Below are 21,949 nucleotides of genomic sequence, written 5' to 3'. Positions count from 1 at the left end.
ATATGCAGATGACACCACCCTTATGGCAGAAAGTGAAGAGGAACTAAAAAGCCTCTTGATGAAAGTGAAAGAGGAGAGTGAAAAAGTTGGCTTAAAGCTCAACATTCAGAAAACTAAGATCATGGCATCCGGTCCCATCACTTCATGGGAAGTAGATGGGGAAACAGTGACAGACTTTATTTTTCTGGGCTCCAAAATCACTGCAGATGGTGATTGCAGTCATGAAATTAAAAGATGCTTATTGCTTGGAAGGAAAGTTATGACCAACCTAGATAGCATATTCAAAAGCAGAGACATTACTTTGCCAACAAAGGTCTGTCTAGTCAAGGCTATGGTTTTTCCAGAAGTCATATACGGATGTGAGAGTTGGACTATACAGAAAGCTGAGCACAGAAGAACTGATGCTTTTGAACTGTGGTGTTGGAGAAGACTCTTGAGAGTCCCTTGGACTGCAAGGAGATCCAACCAGACCATCCTAAAGGAGATCAGTCCTGAGTGTTCATTGGAAGGACTCAGGTTAAAGCTGAAACTCCAATACTTTGGCCACCTCATGTGAACAGTTGACTCATTGGAAAAGACCCTGATGCTGGGAAAGATTGAGAGCAGGAGGAGAAGGGGACGACAAAGGATGAGATGGTTAGATGGCATCACCAACTCAATGGAGATGAGTTTGAGTAAACTCCAGGGGTTGATGATGGAAACGGAGGCCTGGCGTGCTGCATTCCATGGTGTCGCGAAGAGTCGGACACAACTGAGCAACTGAACTGAACTGAACTGAACCACGCTATATGTTAGACCCTCAGAACTCACTAAAAATGTACACCCTTCGATCTTATCACCCATTTACCATTCTCCCAGCCCCTGGAATCCAACATTCTATTCTGTTTCTTTGAAACTGGTTTTTTTTGTCTTAATTCAAAGATTCCATGTATAAGTGATACCACACAGTATCTGTCTTTCTGTGTCTTGCACATTTCACTTAGCATAAATGCCCTCCAGATTCATCCATGCTGTCACAAATGATATTTATTCTTTTTATTGGCTGAATCATCTATACAAATCACTTTTCTTTTATCCATGGAAAGACATTAAGGTTATTTACAAATGTTGACTAGTGTAAATAATGCTGAAATGAACATGAGTATGCTTTTATCTCTTTAAGATAATGTACCATGTTACATTCCTATCAACAGAGTGCAAGGGCTCTGTTTTCTCCAAATCCTTGCTATTTGCTGTCTCTTGTCTCTTTGATAATAGCCATTCTAAGAGGTGTGAGGGGGTATCTCTTGTGCTTCCCTGATGATTACTGGTATACAGCACCTTTTCATTATCTTCTGGCCATTGGTACATCGTTCTTTGGGGAAAAAGTCTATTCAAGTCTTTTGCCCATTTTTAATTGCACTATCTCCCTTTGTACTATTCAGCTGTATGAGTTCTGTGTATTTTTTATATTAATCTTTCATTAGATATATAGTTTCTAAATATCTTCTCCTATTCTATAGGCTGCCTTTTCAATAAATTCTCCTTTGCTGTGCAGAATCTTTTTAGTTTGATACAGTCCCACTTGTTTATTTTAGCTTCTGTTGCCTATGGTTTTGTTATCTTAACCAAGAAATCACTGCTAAGACCAACTACATCAAGGATCTTTTCCCCTAAGTTTTCTTCTAGGAGTTTTATAGTTTCAGGTCTTATATATACAGTTTATCCATTTTGAGTCAATTTTTGTGGCTGGTGTAAAATAGGGGTCCAGCTTCATTCTTTTGCATGTGGATACCTAGTTTTCCCAACATAATTTATTAAAGAGACTGTCCTTTCCCCACTGTGTGTTGCTGGCATCCTCATCAAAACTTAGTTGACCGTATTATGCTTGGGCTTATGACCGGGCTCTCTATTCTGTTCCAGCTCTTACGCCTGCTTTATTTGAGTACTTTACTATTTTGATTACCAATAGCTTACACTCAATCCAAAAAAAATCAACCCTGAATATTCACTGGAAGGACCGACGCTGAAGTTGAAGCTTCAGTTGGACATGACTGAGAGATTGAACAACAAAGCTTGAAATCAGGAAGTGTGATGCCTCCAACTTTGTCCTCCTTTCTCAAGACTGCTTTGGCTATTTGGGTCTTTTATGGCTTCATATAAATTTTAAGATAGTATTTATATTTCTGTGAAAAATGCCACTGAAATTTTGATAGGGATTATATTGATTATGAAGATAACTTTGGTCAGCATGAACATTTTTATATTAATTCTTCCAAGTCAAGAACACAGGATATCTTTCAATTTGTGTGTCTACTTCAACGACTTTCAACAACATTTTATCAATCAGCACACAGGTCTTCAATTCCTTGGTAAAACTTATTTTTAAGTGCTTTATTGTCTTGATGCTACTGTAAATGGGGTTGCTTTCTTAATTTCTCTTTCAGATAGTTCATTATTAGTGTATAGGAATACAATGATGATTTGTATATTGATTTTGTATCCTATACCTTTACTGAATTCATCTATTAGTTCTAACAGTTTTTTGGTAGAGATGTTACAGTTTTCTACTTATAAGATCACGTCACTGCAAACAGAGATGATTTCATTTCTTCCTTTATGAATTAAATGTCTTTTCTTTCTTTTTTCCTAACCTAATGGCTATAGCTAGAATATCTGGTACTTTGCTAAATAAAATGGTCAGAGTGGGCATTCAGCTTTTGTTATTTTCCTTTAGTCTTTATATCTCTTTCATTTCTGAAGGAAATTTGACAGGTGAAGTATTTTTTATTGACAGTTATTTTCTTCAAGCAATTTGAATATATCATCCTACTCTCTCCTGGCACGCAAAGCTTCTGCTTGAAAAATTTGCTAATAGGCTTACCAGGATTACCTTGTAGCTAGGTACCTTGTTACCTGGTGGTGCTAGCAGTAAAGAACCCACCTGCCAATGCAGGAGACATAAGAGTGGGTTCAAGCCTTACGTCAGAAAGACCCTGTGGAGGAGGGCACAGCAACTCATTCTAGTATTCTTGCCTGGAAAATCCCTTAGAGAAGCCTGGAAGCCTACAGTCCATGTCGCACAGAGTCTAAAGCAACTTGGCACACATGTACCTTGTTACCTAGAAGGTATCTCTAATTTTTTCTCCAACTGCTTTGAAAATCCTCCCTCTGCCTTCGATCTTTAAGAGCTTAATGGTAATGTCTTGGTGAAGATCTCTTAGGGGTGAATCTATTTGGGAATGTTTGAGCTTATGCACCTAGATAGCCATACCTTCACCAGATTTGGTAAGTTTGCAGCTATTATATTTTAGAGTAAGTTTTCTCTCCCTTTCTCTCTCTTCTTCTTCTTCTGAGACTCCCATTACATAGATGTTGTTTCATTTAATGGTGTTCCATTATTCACATAGGCCTTCTTCACTCTTTTTCTTTCTAATTTCTTTTTTTCCTTTGCCTGTATAATATCATGAGATTTGTCTACAAGTTCACAGATTCTTTCCTCTGCTTGACTAAGCCTGATACTGAAGTTCTCTACTGCATTATTCAGTGTATTCTTCAGGTCCAGAATTTGTTTTGTTCTTTTTATGATTTCTTTCTCTTCACTGAAATTCTCATTTTGTTCATGTATAGTTTTCCTAAGTTCACTGAACGGTTTATCTGTCTTCTCTTGAATTATCTCAGCTTCCTTAATCATTTTGAATTCTTTTTCAGATAACTCCCAGATCTCCATTTCTTTAAGTTCAGTTACTGATGGTGCTAGTGGTAAAGAAGCCACCTGCCAATGTAAGGGACATAAGAGATACACAGTGGTCAGGCTCACTGGGATTCTTCTGCTCTCCATGGGAAAAACTCTACTGAGGAGAACCTTCCTGATGCCAAACTGCCCTGGACTGGGAGATCAAGTGATAGAAATAAAATGCTCCGTGTACTTTTCTGTGTGGCCATTCTTGGGTTTTGTGCTCTACGGGGTTTCTGATGCTTGTTCATTCTAATCCAGAGCTACCTATTTACATCATATTCTCATTTGCTACTTATTGTTTTTGCTGTATTTGCAGGGAAGATGAGCACTGGAACCTTCTACCCCTCCATTTTGCTGATGTAACCTTCTTTAGACTCTTTTTTACTTCTATTTCCAATGTGACTTATTACCGTGAAGATTATAAACTCCTTTCCACTCTCCAAGTATCTGTTCTCTCTTTCAATTTAGTACCTGAACCTCTGAGTTTTAGCTAGAGGTTATAGATTCCAGCCCCCTTCACAGTAGTTACAGTCATGATTAAATTTTGGCCAACAGTATGTGAGGCAAAGTTGTCAATACAAACTCCAGGTCACATTCTTTAAAAAGGAAACTGCCCTCCATCTTCTTTCATTACCATTTTCCACATGCACATAAGGAAAACACCATAGGAGATGATGAAAACAGAATCTTTTTCCTTTGATGACATGGTGGACAGATACCTAATGTCCAGGATCACCTGACAAGCCCATCTTCTGAATGGATATGTGAAAGGAAAAAAAAATCTATTTCATGGCAATATAGCAAATGGGCTCTGGAGACAGAATACCCAATTCAAATCCTGACTCCTCCATTTACTAACTACATGACCTTGAACAAGTTACATAAGTTATTTTTGTCTAAGACTAACACTTACACTTTCACTATCCTCATCTATAAAATGGAGATACCCATGCATAGTGTTGTTGGGAGAGTTAAAGGAGTTAACACACGTAATGTGCCAGGCAAAGAGTATATGTTATAAAAATGTCCGTTATTACTACTGTTGCTCAAGTGACGAGGGTACTATACTAGGTCACTGGGTAACAGCAGCTCAGTCTATCCCAACTAATACAGTTACCAAATTGCTCTAAATTCTTTTGGAAATAAGACTGAAAAAACTATTTATATTGCATATAGTAACTGAGTCTATTTATGTCAGTGTATTAACAGCAGTTAGTTCTAGATAAACAGAGGAAATGATATTTGGAAAAAGAATTGTTAGGAAGAAAGAAGGAACTGAATTCAGAAAAGCCTACTGCAAACAAGACAGACAAGCCTTGGATAGGAAGAAGGGAAAATGCAGTTCAGCATCAGAGAGAAAATATGTTTTTAATTTTTAATCAAACCTGTCAAATATCTTCCTTTATAGGTATTTTCCTTTGGTTTCATACTCCAGATGTGAAATGCCATATAGCTTAGAGTATCTAAGACCTTCTTTTCTATTCCAATGATCTACTTTTATACCATCAACACTAAAAATCAATTATTACATTAATAACTTAATCTCACAACTAAAAGCAGGGAATATAAATCATCCTTGTTAATTTTCAAAATGTTCTTGGCTCATTTATAGTAAAGACAAAGATACAGGGGAAAAAAAACTAAAATGGCTATCAATAGGAAACCAGTTAGATAAATTAGACAATATCTGTATGATATAATAATTTAAAAGTATGAGTCAGCACTTTCCATAAGGTTTTGGAATGTATATTCCAATAGGATTTATTTTGTTGGTCCTATTGCTCTTAAAAATGTGATCTTTCCCTTTGTGTTTTCTAATGCTTATTGTGTGCCTATGTCTATCAAATTCATACACAAATAAACATACACATGCACCCAAAGGAAAGCTAGTGAATTTTATTCACTTATCTTGTAAATAGTACTTCATTGAACTTTTATTTGGTCTAAGATACACTTTATAATTGATTTGCTTCAATTTTCTACATAAACAGCAACATCCTCCACAGACACTGATATAACTTTATCTCACTCTTTTAATGATTAGTATCTTTCCTTTCCCTGTCTTACTGATCTCACTAGAGCTTTCAAAACAATGTTAACGAATAAAGGTCGAGAGAGGCTTCCTCTAACACTTCATAACTATTTGTGATGTTCGTTACTGATCTGAGTTAGATAATACACAGCCAGCTTGGAAAATATTCCTTGATTCATTAAGAAATTTAATCTGGAACTAATAATAATTTTTATCAACCCCTTTCATGGTATTTATTAAGATAATCACTGTTTTTCTTTCTTTGATATATTGATAAATTTTCATTAAAGTCTTATTACAATAAACTTACTTTCAAAAATAATCCTTATGTTGTCAAAGTGTCTTAAATCTGAAAATGCTGCTCAATTCAATTTGCTAATATTTTAGATTTTTATATTTATCTTCATTAGTGACAATGATCTGTAAATTGTTTCAGGTTTTGATTTCAGCATCATACTAGTTTCTAAGCTTCTCTTTATTTCCCATGCTCTGGAAAATCAAGTATAGGAAAATTTCTTGAAAGTTGAGAGAAATAACCTACTGTTTGATGTCTTCACTGAAGACAACTTGATTGCATACTCTTGATTGCAGGTTTTCTACTATGTAAGTCAATTTTTAGTGAAAGTCGCTCAGTAGTGTCCAGCTCTTTGCAACCCCATGGACTACACAGTCAATGGAATTCTCCAGGCCAGAATACTGGAGTGGGTAGCCTTTCCCTTCTCCAGGGGATCTTCCCAACCCAGAAATCGAACCCAGGTCTCCCACATTGCAGGCAGATTCTTTACCAGCTGAGCCACAAGGGAAGCCCAAGAACACTGGAGTGGGTAGCCTATACCTTCTCCAGAGGGTCTTCCTGACCCAGGAATCAAACCAGGGTCTCCTGAATTGCAGGCGGATTCTCTACCAACTGAGCTATCAGGGAAGCCCAAGTCAATTTTAGTTATTTATATTTCCATAAAATATTGTCCATTTCAAATATATTTTCAAATGTATTAACAGGAGGTATCTTTAGCATCCACTTACATTGACTGGCTCTCCGCTATATAACTTACCAAGAACTTAAGACATTAAAATCACTCCCTAATGCTGTGTTTCTATCAATTTATCCTTATTATTTAAATAATTATAGCTTTATCTACCTTTGTTTTAGTATTTGGCACATGTTATTATCTACTTTGCATAAAATCATCTTCGCTATCTTGTTTTAAACATTTTGTTTTGTATGTACATATTGTAGGGTAGTAATGTCTTCCTCACCTGTTTTGAGCTGGGAATAACAGATATACAGTTGCCAATCTGTTTAAGAGTTCAGTCTTACTATTTCAAGAGTTTCCAGATCTATCAGCTACTTAGATTTTGTTTTTAACCCAATCAGAGAGTCTCTTTTTTTACTGGGAGTATTTTATTCATTTAGATATCTTATTACTGAAACTGATTTGCTTGTTCTTGCTTTGCATTCAGCATTCTCAGGATTTTGTACATCTTTGAAGTTTTCCTGCTTTTCTATAGCAGCACTTCAAGAATGTTTTCCAAGAAAAACATATACATAATTTTATATAGAATTTCAAAGGGTTCTTAGTCTCTCAACTAGGAACTTAGTCCAGAACTGGACTTAGTCTAGAGACTAAGAACCATGGATTCCTATGGTTCAGTAGATTCTAGTCTATAGATCTCTGTTCTAGATGTTACTTTTACATTTTAAAACACATATTTGGGCCACTATTTCTATAATTACCATTTTATAAATATAGCAATATTATAATATTGATAAATATATGAATATGTATTATTAAAAGACCCAGTTTGTGACAGCCATATATTATCTTTCATCAAAAATTAGTTAATTTAAAAAAAAATTAGTTAATATATTTCAAAATAACAGTAGAACTATTTAGCAATACATAATTTAACAATTTTTAATGTTAAATACAATTACTCTACTACCATGTCTCTGCACACCTGATTTCTTAATTCATCACTAGCCTGGCTGGAGTAATATTTCATGTAATTACTTCAGGTCTCTGCACACCTGATTTCTTAATTCATCACTAGCCTGGCTGGAGTAATATTTCATGTAATTACTTCAGGAAGGGGACCTGGGCAATATGCTCCTGTATCCTTGAAAGGGGACCTGGGCAATATGCTTCTGTACCCTTGCATATCTAAGAATATGTTACCTTTACATACGAGTGGCAACTAATAAGGGTTCAGAAATCTTGAGTAAGAACTCTTTTCCTTCAAATCTCCAAGGAGGCTGCTTCACTATCTTTTGGCATTAAATGTTCAAGAGAATAAGTCTTGTGGCCAGTTCAGTTCATTCACTAACAAATGTTAAATGCACATTCATTGTGTCTCATGCAATCTAATGGATGCTGAGGATAAAATGAAGGAAAAAACAACAGTTTTATCTTCATGGAATTTACAGTCTAACTGAGGAAGATAAAAAATAATGAAAACTGATAAATGTAATGAAGCCTGATATGTGAGAAAGTGATGAAGAGGAGAAAAATTGTGTTTTCCATATGTCTATGCAAGTGTCATTAGAATCTTTCTCTCGCATCTTCTTCCTGAAGGCTTGTTAGCTGATATAAGTAATCATCTCTAGTTCAGTGATATATCAATCTGGCCCTCAATCCAAAGCCAGAGAAACTGCATTTCATAGAACAGTGAATTAGAGCTGACACTCTTCTTTAATCTATTCTTTTCTCCACCATGTTTGTTGCACATCCTGTTTATTCCATGAGAATGCTCCTTTTATCTAGTTTTCAGATTCAGTACAGTTTTTTTCCCCTCTATTTATAAAGTCTGTTCGTAATTTTAAATGGAATAAGAATGGAATGGAATTAGATAACTACTTTCACTTAGCTATCTTTAATCAAGTCCCAGACTTAGTCTTAGACTTTTAAACGAAGTTTGTAAATAATCCATTTTGACAGTCTGTGTAGACTAAACTATTTTAATAACTACTTTAGAAATGAAATCATAAGACTATACTCTGTGATATATCAATGATAAGAAACTAATTAAATTTACTTTAAAATTATCTTAAATCACTTACTTCAAAGAATTGCTCTCAATTATAAATAAAAGATCTTTTATTTTTTTTTGAAGTGATCAACTAATGAGGAAATACTGTAGAAATCTTAATAGCCTAGATTACGTTCTCTTCTTAATTTGCTAGCTCTTATCAAAAAAATTCTGCTTTTTTGTCCTCACATTAAGATATGTAAACTCTTACTTCCTTTGCTATGTACACAGCATTGTACCAAAATGACAAAGATTCAATTTACGATAATTTTGTATTTTCTATCAGGTAAAGAAAGCTGAGTGAAGAACAACTGATGCTTTTGAACTGTGATGTTGGAGAAGACTCTTGAGAGTCCCTTGGACTGCAAGGAGATTCAACCAGTCCATCCTAAAGGAAATCAGTCCTAGGTATACATTGGAAGGACTGATGTTGAAGCTGAAACTCCAATACTTTGGCCACCTGATGTGAAGAGCTGACTCATTTGAAAAGAGCCTGATGTTGAGAAAGATTGAATGCAGGAGGAGAAGGGGACGACAGAGGATGAGATGGTTAGATGGCATCACCAACTCAATGGACATGAGTTTGGGTAAACTCCGGGAGTTGGTGATGGACAGGGAGGCCTGGCGTGCTGCGGTTCATGGGGTTGCAGAGTCGGACACACTGAGCAACTGAACTGAACTGAACTGAAGTAATGGTGCAAGTTTTGTTGAACATAAAACTGTAACTGGTTTAGTGATTAGGCATTTTAACTTTTAAAAATGAAGTTCATTAAAAAGCTACAAATGTAAGCTCAAATATAACTACCTAAACATTTATAAGAATGTTTATACATTCTTATATTTTGAAAATTTATATAAGCTATCAAATATTGTTTCTACATGGTGCTGACAGTTCTTCACAATTCACATTTACACATATGTAGCATATCCCACATTCTTTCCCTTAATCACTCAACCATAATTTTTTATATTTGAAGAAATATTTATTAACTAAAAAGTAATCTGAAAGCATAGCATGTTCATTAAAGCCTTCTTTTGCTAGGGAGATGAACAAAAGCAAAAATAGATAAAGTCACACAATTCCAACAACCACCGGAAGCCAGCAAGAACCATGTGGTCCTACCTTCAGGAGGTAAACTGTAGAGCTGGGCCACAGGTCCAGTCACAGGAATAACAGGTAACTGGAAATGGAAAGAACTTTTAATCGTTGGGAGTGGCAGGCGATTTTTAGGAAAGCATTTCCTCATTATCAGACTGGAGGTGTTGACAAGAGGATCAAGGGTCCTTACTGCCAAACATTCCTGTTTTATAAGAAAAGAAAAAAAAAAAAAAAAGATCATGTGCCTTTGGTGAATAAGTGAAACAAGTTTATGCTACTTCAGAAAATAATGTGTTAATAATTTTCAAAAGGCATGTATCACAAAACCTAATATTTTTAACATAATTATAAAGTAGCTTTGACTAATCTGAAATATCTCTTTGTAAGAACCTCATATGGCAAATTTGGCAGCAATTTTCCTCACACATCCTAACTTAGCAGAAATCAGTACCATGTTTGGTTCCAGAACTCACCAAAGCACTAATACCTATGAGTGACTTAGGGAGCATTTTAGCAAGCCTAGGGCATAAAATCAAAATTTAATAGAAAAGAAAAAAAGGAGAAAAATTCATAAAGAAAGATGTAAGAAATAAAAAGGAATGTGCATTTAGCTGAGCCTTTCTCAGAATTCTATAAGTTATCATGCAATAGCACCTCTAATAAATTAGCTGTTTGACTTAGAAAAGAATAGCCTGAATATCACAATTTTAAGTTATAAGAATTTAATTTACTATCCTGTTATCTAATCTTAAGAAGGGCTCTTAAACAGGACATTTGAAAGTATTTCATTTAACACTGTTATTATTGACAATTGACATCTAGATGGCTTTAAATGGCACTTTGATAACCTGTGTGATTTTCAACAGAAATCTTCACATCTGACCTCTCAATAGCTGAGAAACTAAGACTCAGAAATGTGAAATGGCATAAACCATCACCCAATCTCTCCTCATATACTGTCTATTTTATGAATAGTAAAAATAAGTATATATGATTGATCTACAATAGAAAAAGCTGAGTTAACATAAAATGTGTATTCACATATCTTAACTACTCCCACAAAAAGATTAGTTGTCATGTGTAAGACCAAGAGGGCACAATCAAGATGTTGGCTGGAATTTTCAAGAAGACAGATTTCATTCTAATAACTAGAGTCTTATAAAAATAAAAGGGTTACTTTGCAACATCCCCACTCCCCATCATCGAGAGCCTTCTACAGATGCTAGAATACTGTTGAGAGGGTTTATGTGTACGATGGCTGGCAGAACCAGAATCCCTAACTCCAAGTTTCACTTTTGTACCTTCATTATTTAAAAATATTCTCTCCAGAACAAAGACACAGAGAACACTCACAAATAACATACCTCCCTTACCGGTCATAAAGGATTAATGAATATTTATGAAAGGAACATACAAAACTGAGTATAGATAACAGCATGCCTTAGAAAACGTGGCTATATGGAATCCATTCCTGCCCAGGGAAAAGATTTATACATCTCCCTTCTACCTATCGGGGGAAAAAAATCTCATCTTGCAGAGACAGACACTAAGTACTTTCTCGAACTTAGTCTAAGGTCACATGTGAGAAATGATTGTGCCTTTTGGTTTTCAAATTTTTTAAATATATTTATCATATTGTACTTTTAGAAACAGTAAGTTTTCTTAAGAACCAAATCCTATCATTAATATATAATCATAATAACAGGAAGAAAATTTAAAACTTACTTGCGAAGTGTTATAAAGAATTTTCATCCCATTGGCATCAATAAATGCTTTTCTTCCCAACTTGATGTTCGTAACACTTTTTAAACTCTGTAAAATTCCTTTTCGAATGAGCATGTTTCTATGCCGATTATCATGGCGGTGCCAATCTACATAAATTGTTAAAAGGACTTGCACATATCCTCTGTCTACAGCTCTCCTGGCATTAGTTTCTTTAACAAAGAAAATTGAAAAAGAATATTTTTAAAATAATAAAAGACATCGGTAAAGTCAAATTGAAAACATAACCATAATATTGTAATGAATTCTTATAATTCCCTTTTTCCAAGAAAAACTATGGCAACCACATATTTAAATATTTTTAGCTAACAAAATAAATATGACAAGTTCCAGATAACAAAGTATAATTTTCCAGAAATCTGCCTATCTATTGTTTTGAGGTAAATAAATATCAAAATATCTTGAATACAATTAAGGTTGTATCTTCCCAAATGTTAATACTAATGAAACTTTCATATATTTTAAAACCTATTAATATACTGACTTTGATTACACCAAAAGGAATATATAAGCCTTTACTAGTTGTGACTCTGATTTTCTTAAAAGCCACTATCATTATTGCAACTTCCATTACAATATTTGTGTAAAATTAACTTTGTATGTTAGAACATTCTATTTATTTTGTGTCTGGAAGAGCTAGTTTGCTAAGGTGTGGCTATCAGGCAAAGCAAAGTAGCTCTTTCAAACATACAATAGAGGTACTAAAGACCTTTCACATAAGAAAGCACCCCTCCTACCCCATGAGTTTCTCTCAGCTCTCTAATATCAGAACATAATGTCTAAGACGGCAATAAGAAGTTTGTTGGTCTCAGTGTCTTTACCTATGTTTTAGGTGTGTATTAGCACATTTAAAACTAGTATTGCAGGCAACTAAAAGCAGCACAGCCTTACTGCTGCATTATCTTTATGTTCATGCCATGAGCCTGGCATTTTGTAGGTAAACATAGATGAGGAAGAGACTGGTATTTCTAACCAAACAACCTCAGGTGAGTTGGTATTGGACATTCTCTTGCACTCTTATCATTGGAGCACCCATGTGGTGCTGGGTGGCGATCTATAAAAAGTTCAAATAGTTTTAACTAATAATAGTTTCATGTCTTTTAAACAAATATATATATAATTTTTGTTTACACTAGTTGGAATATATAAGCCTTTAGCTTACTAGCTTTTAGTATCACCAATAATACTTAAAAGATATTACTATCATAATGTCTTAAAAGAATGATTCTCTTAAAAGACATTACAATTACTGAAACTCCTATCACAAACTGTGTTTCCAGTGGAATTCCCAAAAGCCTAAATGGTATTTATGAGAAATATTTAAGTTCTTCATTGAAGAGTAAATAAGAAACCTGTCCATAACACACAGTGAGTGACCCTTAGTACACAGCTATCTGCAATCCAGAGTCATTCTACTTGTCAGTTACGTTTTTACCAGATATGTTTGCCTACCATCCTCCTCTGAAGGAGAAAAAGGGAGGGAGTAAAAGAAAGATTATTATTTAAAACTGAAGATATCAGCATTTCAATCATTTTAGGTTACTGATTTCTATAAATCCTTGAAACTCATGTTTTAGTTTTTCCTGACTTAGAATTAGTGACTTTGTCATTAGTGATTCTACAAATTAGTAATAAGCTTTAATAAAAATTTAGCTTAATGGCTATTTTAATCTACTCTAAATCAAAAATATACACCTATATTAATTTAAAAATTAATGTTTAAACGCCTTGAACAACAAAGGCAGGGTGGACACATCAAAGCAAGGCTACAGATATTTCTGAAATTAATCCAAGTATCCTAATCTTGGTCTACAGTTTATCACATCATATATGAAAACAAAGCTATACAGCTAATCTAATTGAATACTACACATTTAAAGGACAAAACTGTCAACTGAATATAGCAGCTATAATACTAATACCTAAGGTTATTTTTTAATTTAACAAATCATTATCAAATATCAGATTTTCAATCAATTAATCATTTGTTACTATTCTTCTCATAATTCAAACTTAAGGGCAAGTTGGTCTCACCCTTGATAGACAGTTTTGGGGAAAAATAACATCAAAAGCCATCAACATAGATCTTTAGGATTGAATGTTATCATGGTTAAATACAATGTTAATTTAATCAACCAGTGAGAATGGGAGTGCTAAGAAAATTAATATTTAAAATATAGATACTGGGTATCACGAAGAGACAGATCCACATAATGTAGATGGTTACTCTCCAAAAGCAACATATGACACATTTCCTCCAACACTTCAATTTCAAAGATTAAAAAAACAATGTTTTAGTTTCTAAATGCATTCAATAAACTCTAAATTTACATTAAGCCACTTTTAATGTTACAAATCTGAATTTATGGTAGAAATAAAATTTCTAATAAGGAGGTTCTAATTGAAAATCATACATTTTATAGAGATAGTAGTTGTCAAAGATATTCTTCATAGTAAATGTTCTCAAGGCCATGTTATGGTCACTTTTTCAAAATGATACTATAGTATATTTACATGTTACTTTCCCCTATTAACAAGGCTTTATGTTTATATAAGTAATTTAGAGAAAGGAAGTTGATATACTTGAAGAAATTATATAAATATACTGATAAACAAGTTAGAGCTCAATAAACATAAATGATATTAGTTATACATCAATCAACTGCTCTAAAAGATAAAATCAACTTTGACGTTAAATTATTACGAACAAGCTTTATAACTGTTAACTAAATCTACATTTCCAGTTTCTTTAAAATAGCAGTTAGAATACTCAGAAAAACAGTATCTAGTATTTCTAGTATTTAAAAACTTACTTGATTTTAGCAATGCAGCAAGAGTGTCTAAAGCAACCCTGTCAACATGAGAAAACACAAACAACAACAAAACTAGTAAAATTAATCTACAATAGTAAAGTCACACAATCTTTTCAGATAAGTAATCAGTATCTACTCCAAATGTCATTCCTGGGATACTCAGTTACATATGGTGCCTCTCTGTATGCCTCACTTCCTTCAGGTTAAAATTGATTATGAGGAAATATCAACAAAGAAGCACCAGAAAATGTTTAAGAAAAGAAAAAGAAGAAAATTAACAATGTTTAAGTCTTCATATCAGAGGTTAGATGAATGGAATTATTGTACCTGTATCTGACTGGGCCAGAGTTCACAAAGGAATACTATTCTGACTGGGCCAGAGTTCACAATGGAATACTATTAACAATCAGACTCGGAGTCACAAAAAAATTAAAACAAAAACAAGTTTTAACAGAGGTTGTAACTACAAAATTCTATAGGTATTCATAGCTATCTGACTTCAAAGTATGTTAGTTCTATCAAGCAATAATCCTAACATTTACTGTGGTAACAAATGTAAAATATTTTGGAACAAGGAGATTAGAGAGAGGATGTATGAGCCCTTAACATTTTTCAGCCATATAGCACCAAAGAGAACAATGATTTAATTCATATCTCAAAAATTCTTACTGCCTATTAGAGCACTTAGATTTTCTCTGAACATAAATATGCAGTTACACACAGTGAAATCAATGCCATTCAGCACCTTTAAAAATACATATAACATCACTGTGGAAAACCTGTAATTCAAATGCTATTTTAGAAATGAGTTACTGAAGAAATGGCACTTACTTTCAGCAACTTTAAAAATATAAGACTACATACCACAGTACCTCTTAGTAAGATTTCAATAAGGATAATTAATTTGCATATAAATATGTATACTGTCAAATTTAAGCATTTCACTCATCATTAAGGATTTGTTGAATGCCTACTAGATACCCACAGTAGCAGGTTCTTCATGGTTACAAAATTAGAAAATAAAATTAACTCTTACATAGATTATTTTACAATCTCGATAATGTAATAAAATGTACACATCTATGGAAAAGTAAAAAATTAAAACCAAAAATATCTACTCAAGAAAACAAAACTGAAAACAAGGGAATAAAATTAATAAAGCTGCACACCCATTAGTGGTACACATAGCATGATCAGATGACAACTTTTAAAATGACTTAGAAGATTTAGGACAGATATAGTTTTAAGATGGATACTGGTTCACAGTAAAACCTGAAACAATAATCTAGGACTAGGCACAAAAGTGCTCATTTATGATAAATGCTCATTATTGTTACCCTTTAGAGCAAGCCGTTAACAATTACACTTTGGTTTACTGACACAAATAAAGCAACCATATAAAACTTTATTTATGATAGCATTTGGAAAATAAAAGCAAAAGTATATGCCCTAAAAAATATAAATTCATGTGACTAAATTCCTCAAAACAATGTGCAGTTTTGGTAATGGCATGTTAAAAGTAAATGAAAAGTATAAAATTAAAACAATTTTCCGAGCACTGATTCATCAGTAAGAAACTTTGCATAACCTTGTAATTAATTACACAGTAATATGCACTTAAGACTGTAAACTATCAGAATAAGGATGACTTTTAAATTGGTCAAAATTAAATACAGAACTAAATGGGCCTTCTAAGTTAAATGGCAATTTAGGGGAAAAAAATGGAAAGGAGGACTTCATTCAGTAAGACCTGACAAGTGCCAAAAATTGTCCTACATGTCTTGTACATGTTTTTTAGTTGTACGTGCTTTATAGTTTAACTTTTTTTTTAAATCCTAGTCTCTAGAATTGGCACATTTTATGAATAAAGACACTAAAGATTTCAGAATATAATATGCCTAGGGTCACATAAAAATTAAGTGAGATGAAAATGACTAAAATGGTTGCTGAGAAAGAAAATTATGAAATCAGAAGTGTCAGTCTCCTCTACAAAGATACGTTGAAGTCCTAACCCCTAGCACCGCAGAATGTGGCCTCATCTGGAAACAAGATCTTTGCAGATATAATTAAGATGAAGTCATGCTAGAATAGACTGCTCTTAATTCATCAAGGCTGATGCTCTAGTAAAAAGAGCGAAGACTATTCGAAGACAGACACACAAGGAGAGAACACCATATGAAGACAGAGTCAGATGCTGAAATGTTGCAGCTACAAGCCAAGGAAACACTAAAGACTCCCAGCAAACCATCGAAAGCTAGGGACAAAGAGGGGTTCTCCCCTACAGGCAACAAAGGGAACACTGGCCCTGTTGACAAGTTGATTCTGAACTTCAGCCTCCAGAGACAATAAATTTCTAATATTAGAAAAAATACTAAAGAAAAATCTCATAATAGTTGTGTAGGATAGATTTTCCTAAACAAGACAAAATCCAGAAGCCAACACTCTTCTAGAGCCACCCTCTCCTCCCCACATCCCACCTTCTAGGTCATCACAGAGCAACAGCCTGGGCTCTTGCATCATATAATAACTTCCCACTTGCTATCTATTTTACACATAATGGTGTATATATGTCAGTGCAATGCTGCTTGTTCAATTCATCCCACCCTCTCCTTCCCCTGCTATGTCCACAAGTTCTCCACATCTCTGTCTCCATTCCTTCCCCACAAATATGTCCATCAGTACCATTTTTCTAGATTCCATATACATGGATTAATACGCAATATTCATTTTTCTCTGACTGCCTTCACTTTTTACTTAACAGGCTCTAGGTTCATCCAGCTCACTACTCAAATCTGTCCCTTTTTATGGCTGAATAATATTGCACTTTATGTATGTACTCCATCTTCTTTATGCATTCATCTCTTAATGTATATCCAGGTTGCTTCCATGTCCTGCTACTGTAAATAGTGCTGCAATGAATATTGGGGTACATGTGTCTCTTAGAATCTGGTTTTCTCAGGGTATATGCCTAGTAGTAGGGTTTCTGGGTCATATGGTATTAATAGATTAATTCCTAGTTTTTTTAAGAGTCTCCATACTCTTCTCCATTATGGCTGTTATCAGTTTACATTCCCACCAACAGCTCAGGAGTGTTCCCTTTTCCCCACACCCCCTCCAGCGATTTACTATTTGTAGATTCTTTGATGATGGTCATTCTGACTGGTGTGAGGTGATACGTCATTACAGTTTTGATTTGCATTTCTCTAATTTAAAAGTTTAAAAATCTTAAGAGCACTTTCAGAAACATCTTTCTCCCTGCTAGCAGTTATGTACAACACATGTGAACCAAAGAAAAGTGCTCTGACATTTTCTAAGCCTTATGCTATATGTTTTTTTCTTGATGCTTATTCTTCACACTGGCAAAACTGGGATATACACCTAATTCCTTGTTCCCATCATGCCTGTTCCATAGCTCCACTAGATTAAAAGAAATTATGAAGTTTGGTGTAAAGTCATCTAGATAGTCTCACCAAGATGTTATTTTAAAGATATTTTTAAAAACTTCAGCACAGAGGAATTTCTGAAATTCTATGTCACTTATAAGTCTGTGTGAATTTATAATATAGTCACCAAAAAGTTACAGAAAAATATTTATTGAAATGCACATTTTTTAATTAGAATTTCTCAGCACCAATATTTTATACTTCCTCATATATTTTTCCAATCTTCCTAAGTCCTACACAGAATAACACAGCTAACAATGGCTTTAAAAACAGTTTATGGCTTATTCATTTAAGAGCAGTGAAGAAGGAAAAGCTTAAGCCCCAGGTACTCATAAAGTTATTTAAGTTGGGAGGTCAATCCTTGCAATTACCTCCAAACCTATGTGTGCTAATTTGCTGTCATGTGTGACTCTTTGCAACCCTATGGACTGTAGCCTGACAGGCTCCTCTGTCCATGGGGATTCTCCAGGCAAGAATACTGGAGTGGGTTGCCATGCCTTCTTCCAGGGGATCTTCCCAACTCAGAGATCAAACCTACATCTCCTGCACTGGCAGGCAGACTCCTTACCGTTAGCACAACAAGGGATGCCCCTCCAAACCTATAGGGAAACTCAAAATGACAGAGTTACAATAAATTCAGAGTTGCTTCCTGTAAATTAACAATGTTTAAATCCAAAACCTAAAATTGGAAAGGAAAGGAAGTCTGAAAGGGAAGCATCACTCTTCAAACATAAATAATAATCCTCAATCTTCTTCAACTAAATGAAGGGTACTATTTAAGGACAGGAAGAACTGTGACACATACATGCTCTAGATGTTGAGATTGTTTAATTATGGGGGGAGACCCTATGATTATTCAAAATAATAAAGGAATCATGATACAGATGTCTAATCAATGAATGTTTATCCTTTTTAAAGTAAAGTTAAAAACAGGTGTTTTCTTTTTAAAACACAGAGAAAAGAATGAAGGGATAATTTAGATAATGACATTCCTTTCTCACAAGTTTAGACCCACTGATTTCTACACGGTTTTAGAAATATATCATGTTGTATATTATAAAGATACTTGTAAAATGTTCTTATCTCCTAGGAACATTTTATATTAGATTTGGTAATGGGTTATAATAGGTTAATTTAGATCTTAAGTAGATCATAGTCATTAGATAAAAATTAATTATGAAGTACTTTAAACATCAAAATGAGGAAAGGCATAAAAATTTTAAAGATAAAGAATATATTTTTGATAGTAACTAGGATTCATTCATCCACATTACACTGCTTACCTAAACTAATTACACTGCATTAATATAGGCACTGTGCTAATTACAGGAATTATCTAAACCCTCAAAACAATCTTATGATGTAGGCGCCAATACTACTATTTTACAAATAGAAAACTGGGACATAAAAAGTTAGGTAACTGGGGCTTCCCTGGTGGCTCAGTGGTGAAGAATCTGCCTGCCATGGCAGGAGACATTGGTTCCATCCCTGGTCTGGGAAGATCTCACATGCTGCAGAACTAACCCCATGTGCCACAACAATTAAGCCTGTGCTCTAGAGCCCTGGAGCTGCAACTCCTGTGCCCACATGGCACTACTACTGAAACCCATGTGCACCAGAGCCCGTGCTCTGCAACAGCAGAAGCCACTGCAGTGAGAAGCCCACACACCACAACTAGAGAGTAGTTTGTGCAGCAATGAAGATATAGCACAGCTATAAATACTTTTTTTTTTAAGTTAGGTAACTTCATATCATGAAGCCAGTGAGTGACAAAGCTAACATGTAAATCCAGTTTCTGCCTGCTTCCAGAATCCATTCACTACACCTATTCTGGAAGTTGGTCTTACTAATTGTGATATAATCATTTTCTTTTATCTTGTCACATTTCATCAGATGCTCTAAGACTGTATAATCCTTATATAAGTAAATATGCCACCATCCCACCGAATAATAAATAATTATATGTGCAAGTAAGCATCCATTTTCAAGAAGGGAACAAGCTAAATATTTGACCTTTATTAATAAAGGGTGAAAAGACTGGGTATGTTCTGAACCTAATTCATTGTAAAATTTAGCCTATGAATAGTTGATGCAGACAAGTTTTTCCTTATAAAAGATTCACAACTAATAGAAGTAAAAAGAATGAGAAAATTAGAAAACTCATTATTTCACACATTTTTAAGAAATAATGGATCTAAGCAATGTCATGAAATATTGCTAAGTGATTAGGTGAAAGAAGATGGACCACTTCAACTCGACAATTTTAAGTAATGCAAAACAGAGACCCAGCACCACCTATGAAATATTCTGATAATTTAAAAAAAAAAATCTAATCAAGCCTCAAGCTCCATCAGTCTACAAAAAATTTGAAAGTATACCTGCAAGTTAAAAGACCCCAGGATATAGTTATCTTAATCTATGCTGCAACATTCTGTAAAATGTCACCCAGGTCCTTCACCAAGTAAATCAGAAACAAAAAAACAGAGGGACAGGGAATAGTTACTGACTGCAAAAGATTACAAGACTTATCAATCAAACAGAATGTAGAAGAGCTCTTATTTCAATCCTGATTTGAGCAAGACAACTGTAAAAAAAAAAAGAAAGAAAGAAAAAAAGACATTTCTTAGATATTCAGAAGATATTACATGATCTTAAAGAATCATTAATATTGTTGAACAAAGAAATGATACTTTGGTAACACTAAAAGAAAAAACTATCTGATAGCAATAATACTTAAGAATTAACAATAAATCTCATGGCTGATATTTGCTTTAAAATACTGGTAGGAGGGAGACTTCCTATATTTTTCCTGAGACTTCCTGAGGACTTCCCTGGTGGCTCAGACGGTAAAAGCGTCTGTCTACAATGCAGTAGACCTGGGTTTGATGCCTGGGTTGGGAAGATCCCCTGGAGAAGGAAATGGCAACCCACTCCAGGACTATTGCCTGGAAAATCCCATGGACAGAGGAGCCTAGTAGGCTACAGTCCATGGGGTCGCAAAGAGTCGGACATGACTGAGCGACTTCACTTCACTTCAGGAGGGAGACAAAGAAGGGAAAGATGAAATTTAAATTGAAGAATGTTGACAATTGTTGAAATTGACTGATGGGTATATCAGGGTTCATTATTCTATTTGTGTGTAGATTTGGAAATTTCCTAAATATAATGAGGAATAATAAACTGTGGAAAACTCTTCAAGAGATGGGAATACCAGACCGCCTGACCTGACTCTTGAGAAATCTGTATGCAGATCAGGAAGCAACAGTTAGAACTGGACATGGGAAGAAGGAAATGACAATCTACTCCAGTGTTCTTGCCTGGAGAATCCCAGGGACAGGGGAGCCTTGTGGGCTACCATCTATGGGGTCGCATAGAGTCGGACATGACTGAAGCCACTTAGCAGCAGCAGCAAAGGTCATGGAAGCCTGGGTGCTGCAGTCCATGGGGTCACAAAGAGTAGGACCCAACTGAGTTCAGCAACAGCAAATTGGAACTATATTGTAGAGCACCTTAAAAAGAAGGAAGACATTTATCATTTTTGTTCTGTTGCTGTTGATGAGCAGGATTAAGAGGGACAAATCAAGAACAAAGAAGTAATGGAAAATTTTCAGTATCTTGCCAGTCCCATACATCTATGCTAGAGACAAATATCAACACACAACTGAAAATGTTTAGGACTTAACAGTTTATAAAGTGCTTTAATGTTCATGAAATAAACATGAAACAAATTAAACAAATCTTTACAAAATAAATAAAAGAACTGGACATGGAACAACAGACTGGTTCCAAATAGGAAAAGGAGTACATCAAGCCTGTATATTGTCACCCTGATTATTTAACTTCTATGCAGAGTACATCATGAGAAATGCTGGGCTGGAAGAAACACAAGCTGGAATCAAGACTGCCAGGAGAAATCTCAATAACCTCAGATATGCAGATGACACCACCCTTATGGCAGAAAGTGAAGAGGAACTCAAAAGCCTCTTGATGAAAGTGAAAGAGGAGAGTGAAAAAGTTGGCTTAAAGCTCAACATT

At 34.7% G+C, this 21,949-nt stretch overlaps 1 protein-coding gene across 1 annotated transcript in view; it reads right to left on the bottom strand.

Annotated features, from left to right (window-relative positions):
• AGTPBP1 (ATP/GTP binding protein 1) overlaps nt 1-21,949 on the bottom strand; it is a 188,776-nt gene that overhangs the window by 102,397 nt on the left and 64,430 nt on the right. Inside the window, exons 9-11 of the mRNA XM_010840172.1 lie at nt 14,472-14,509; nt 11,602-11,810; nt 9,901-10,078 (exon numbers count right to left, since the gene is read on the bottom strand). Of these exons, the coding sequence (XP_010838474.1) occupies nt 9,901-10,078; nt 11,602-11,810; nt 14,472-14,509 (425 nt within the window). The remainder of the gene's footprint in view (nt 1-9,900; nt 10,079-11,601; nt 11,811-14,471; nt 14,510-21,949) is intronic.

Source organism: Bison bison, unplaced genomic scaffold (assembly GCF_000754665.1).
Source record: "Bison bison bison isolate TAMUID 2011002044 unplaced genomic scaffold, Bison_UMD1.0 scf7180017864141, whole genome shotgun sequence".
NCBI classification, from domain to species: Eukaryota; Metazoa; Chordata; class Mammalia; order Artiodactyla; family Bovidae; genus Bison; species Bison bison.
Note: the sequence above shows the minus strand (reverse complement) of the source record. Positions and strands in the feature narration are given on the sequence as shown.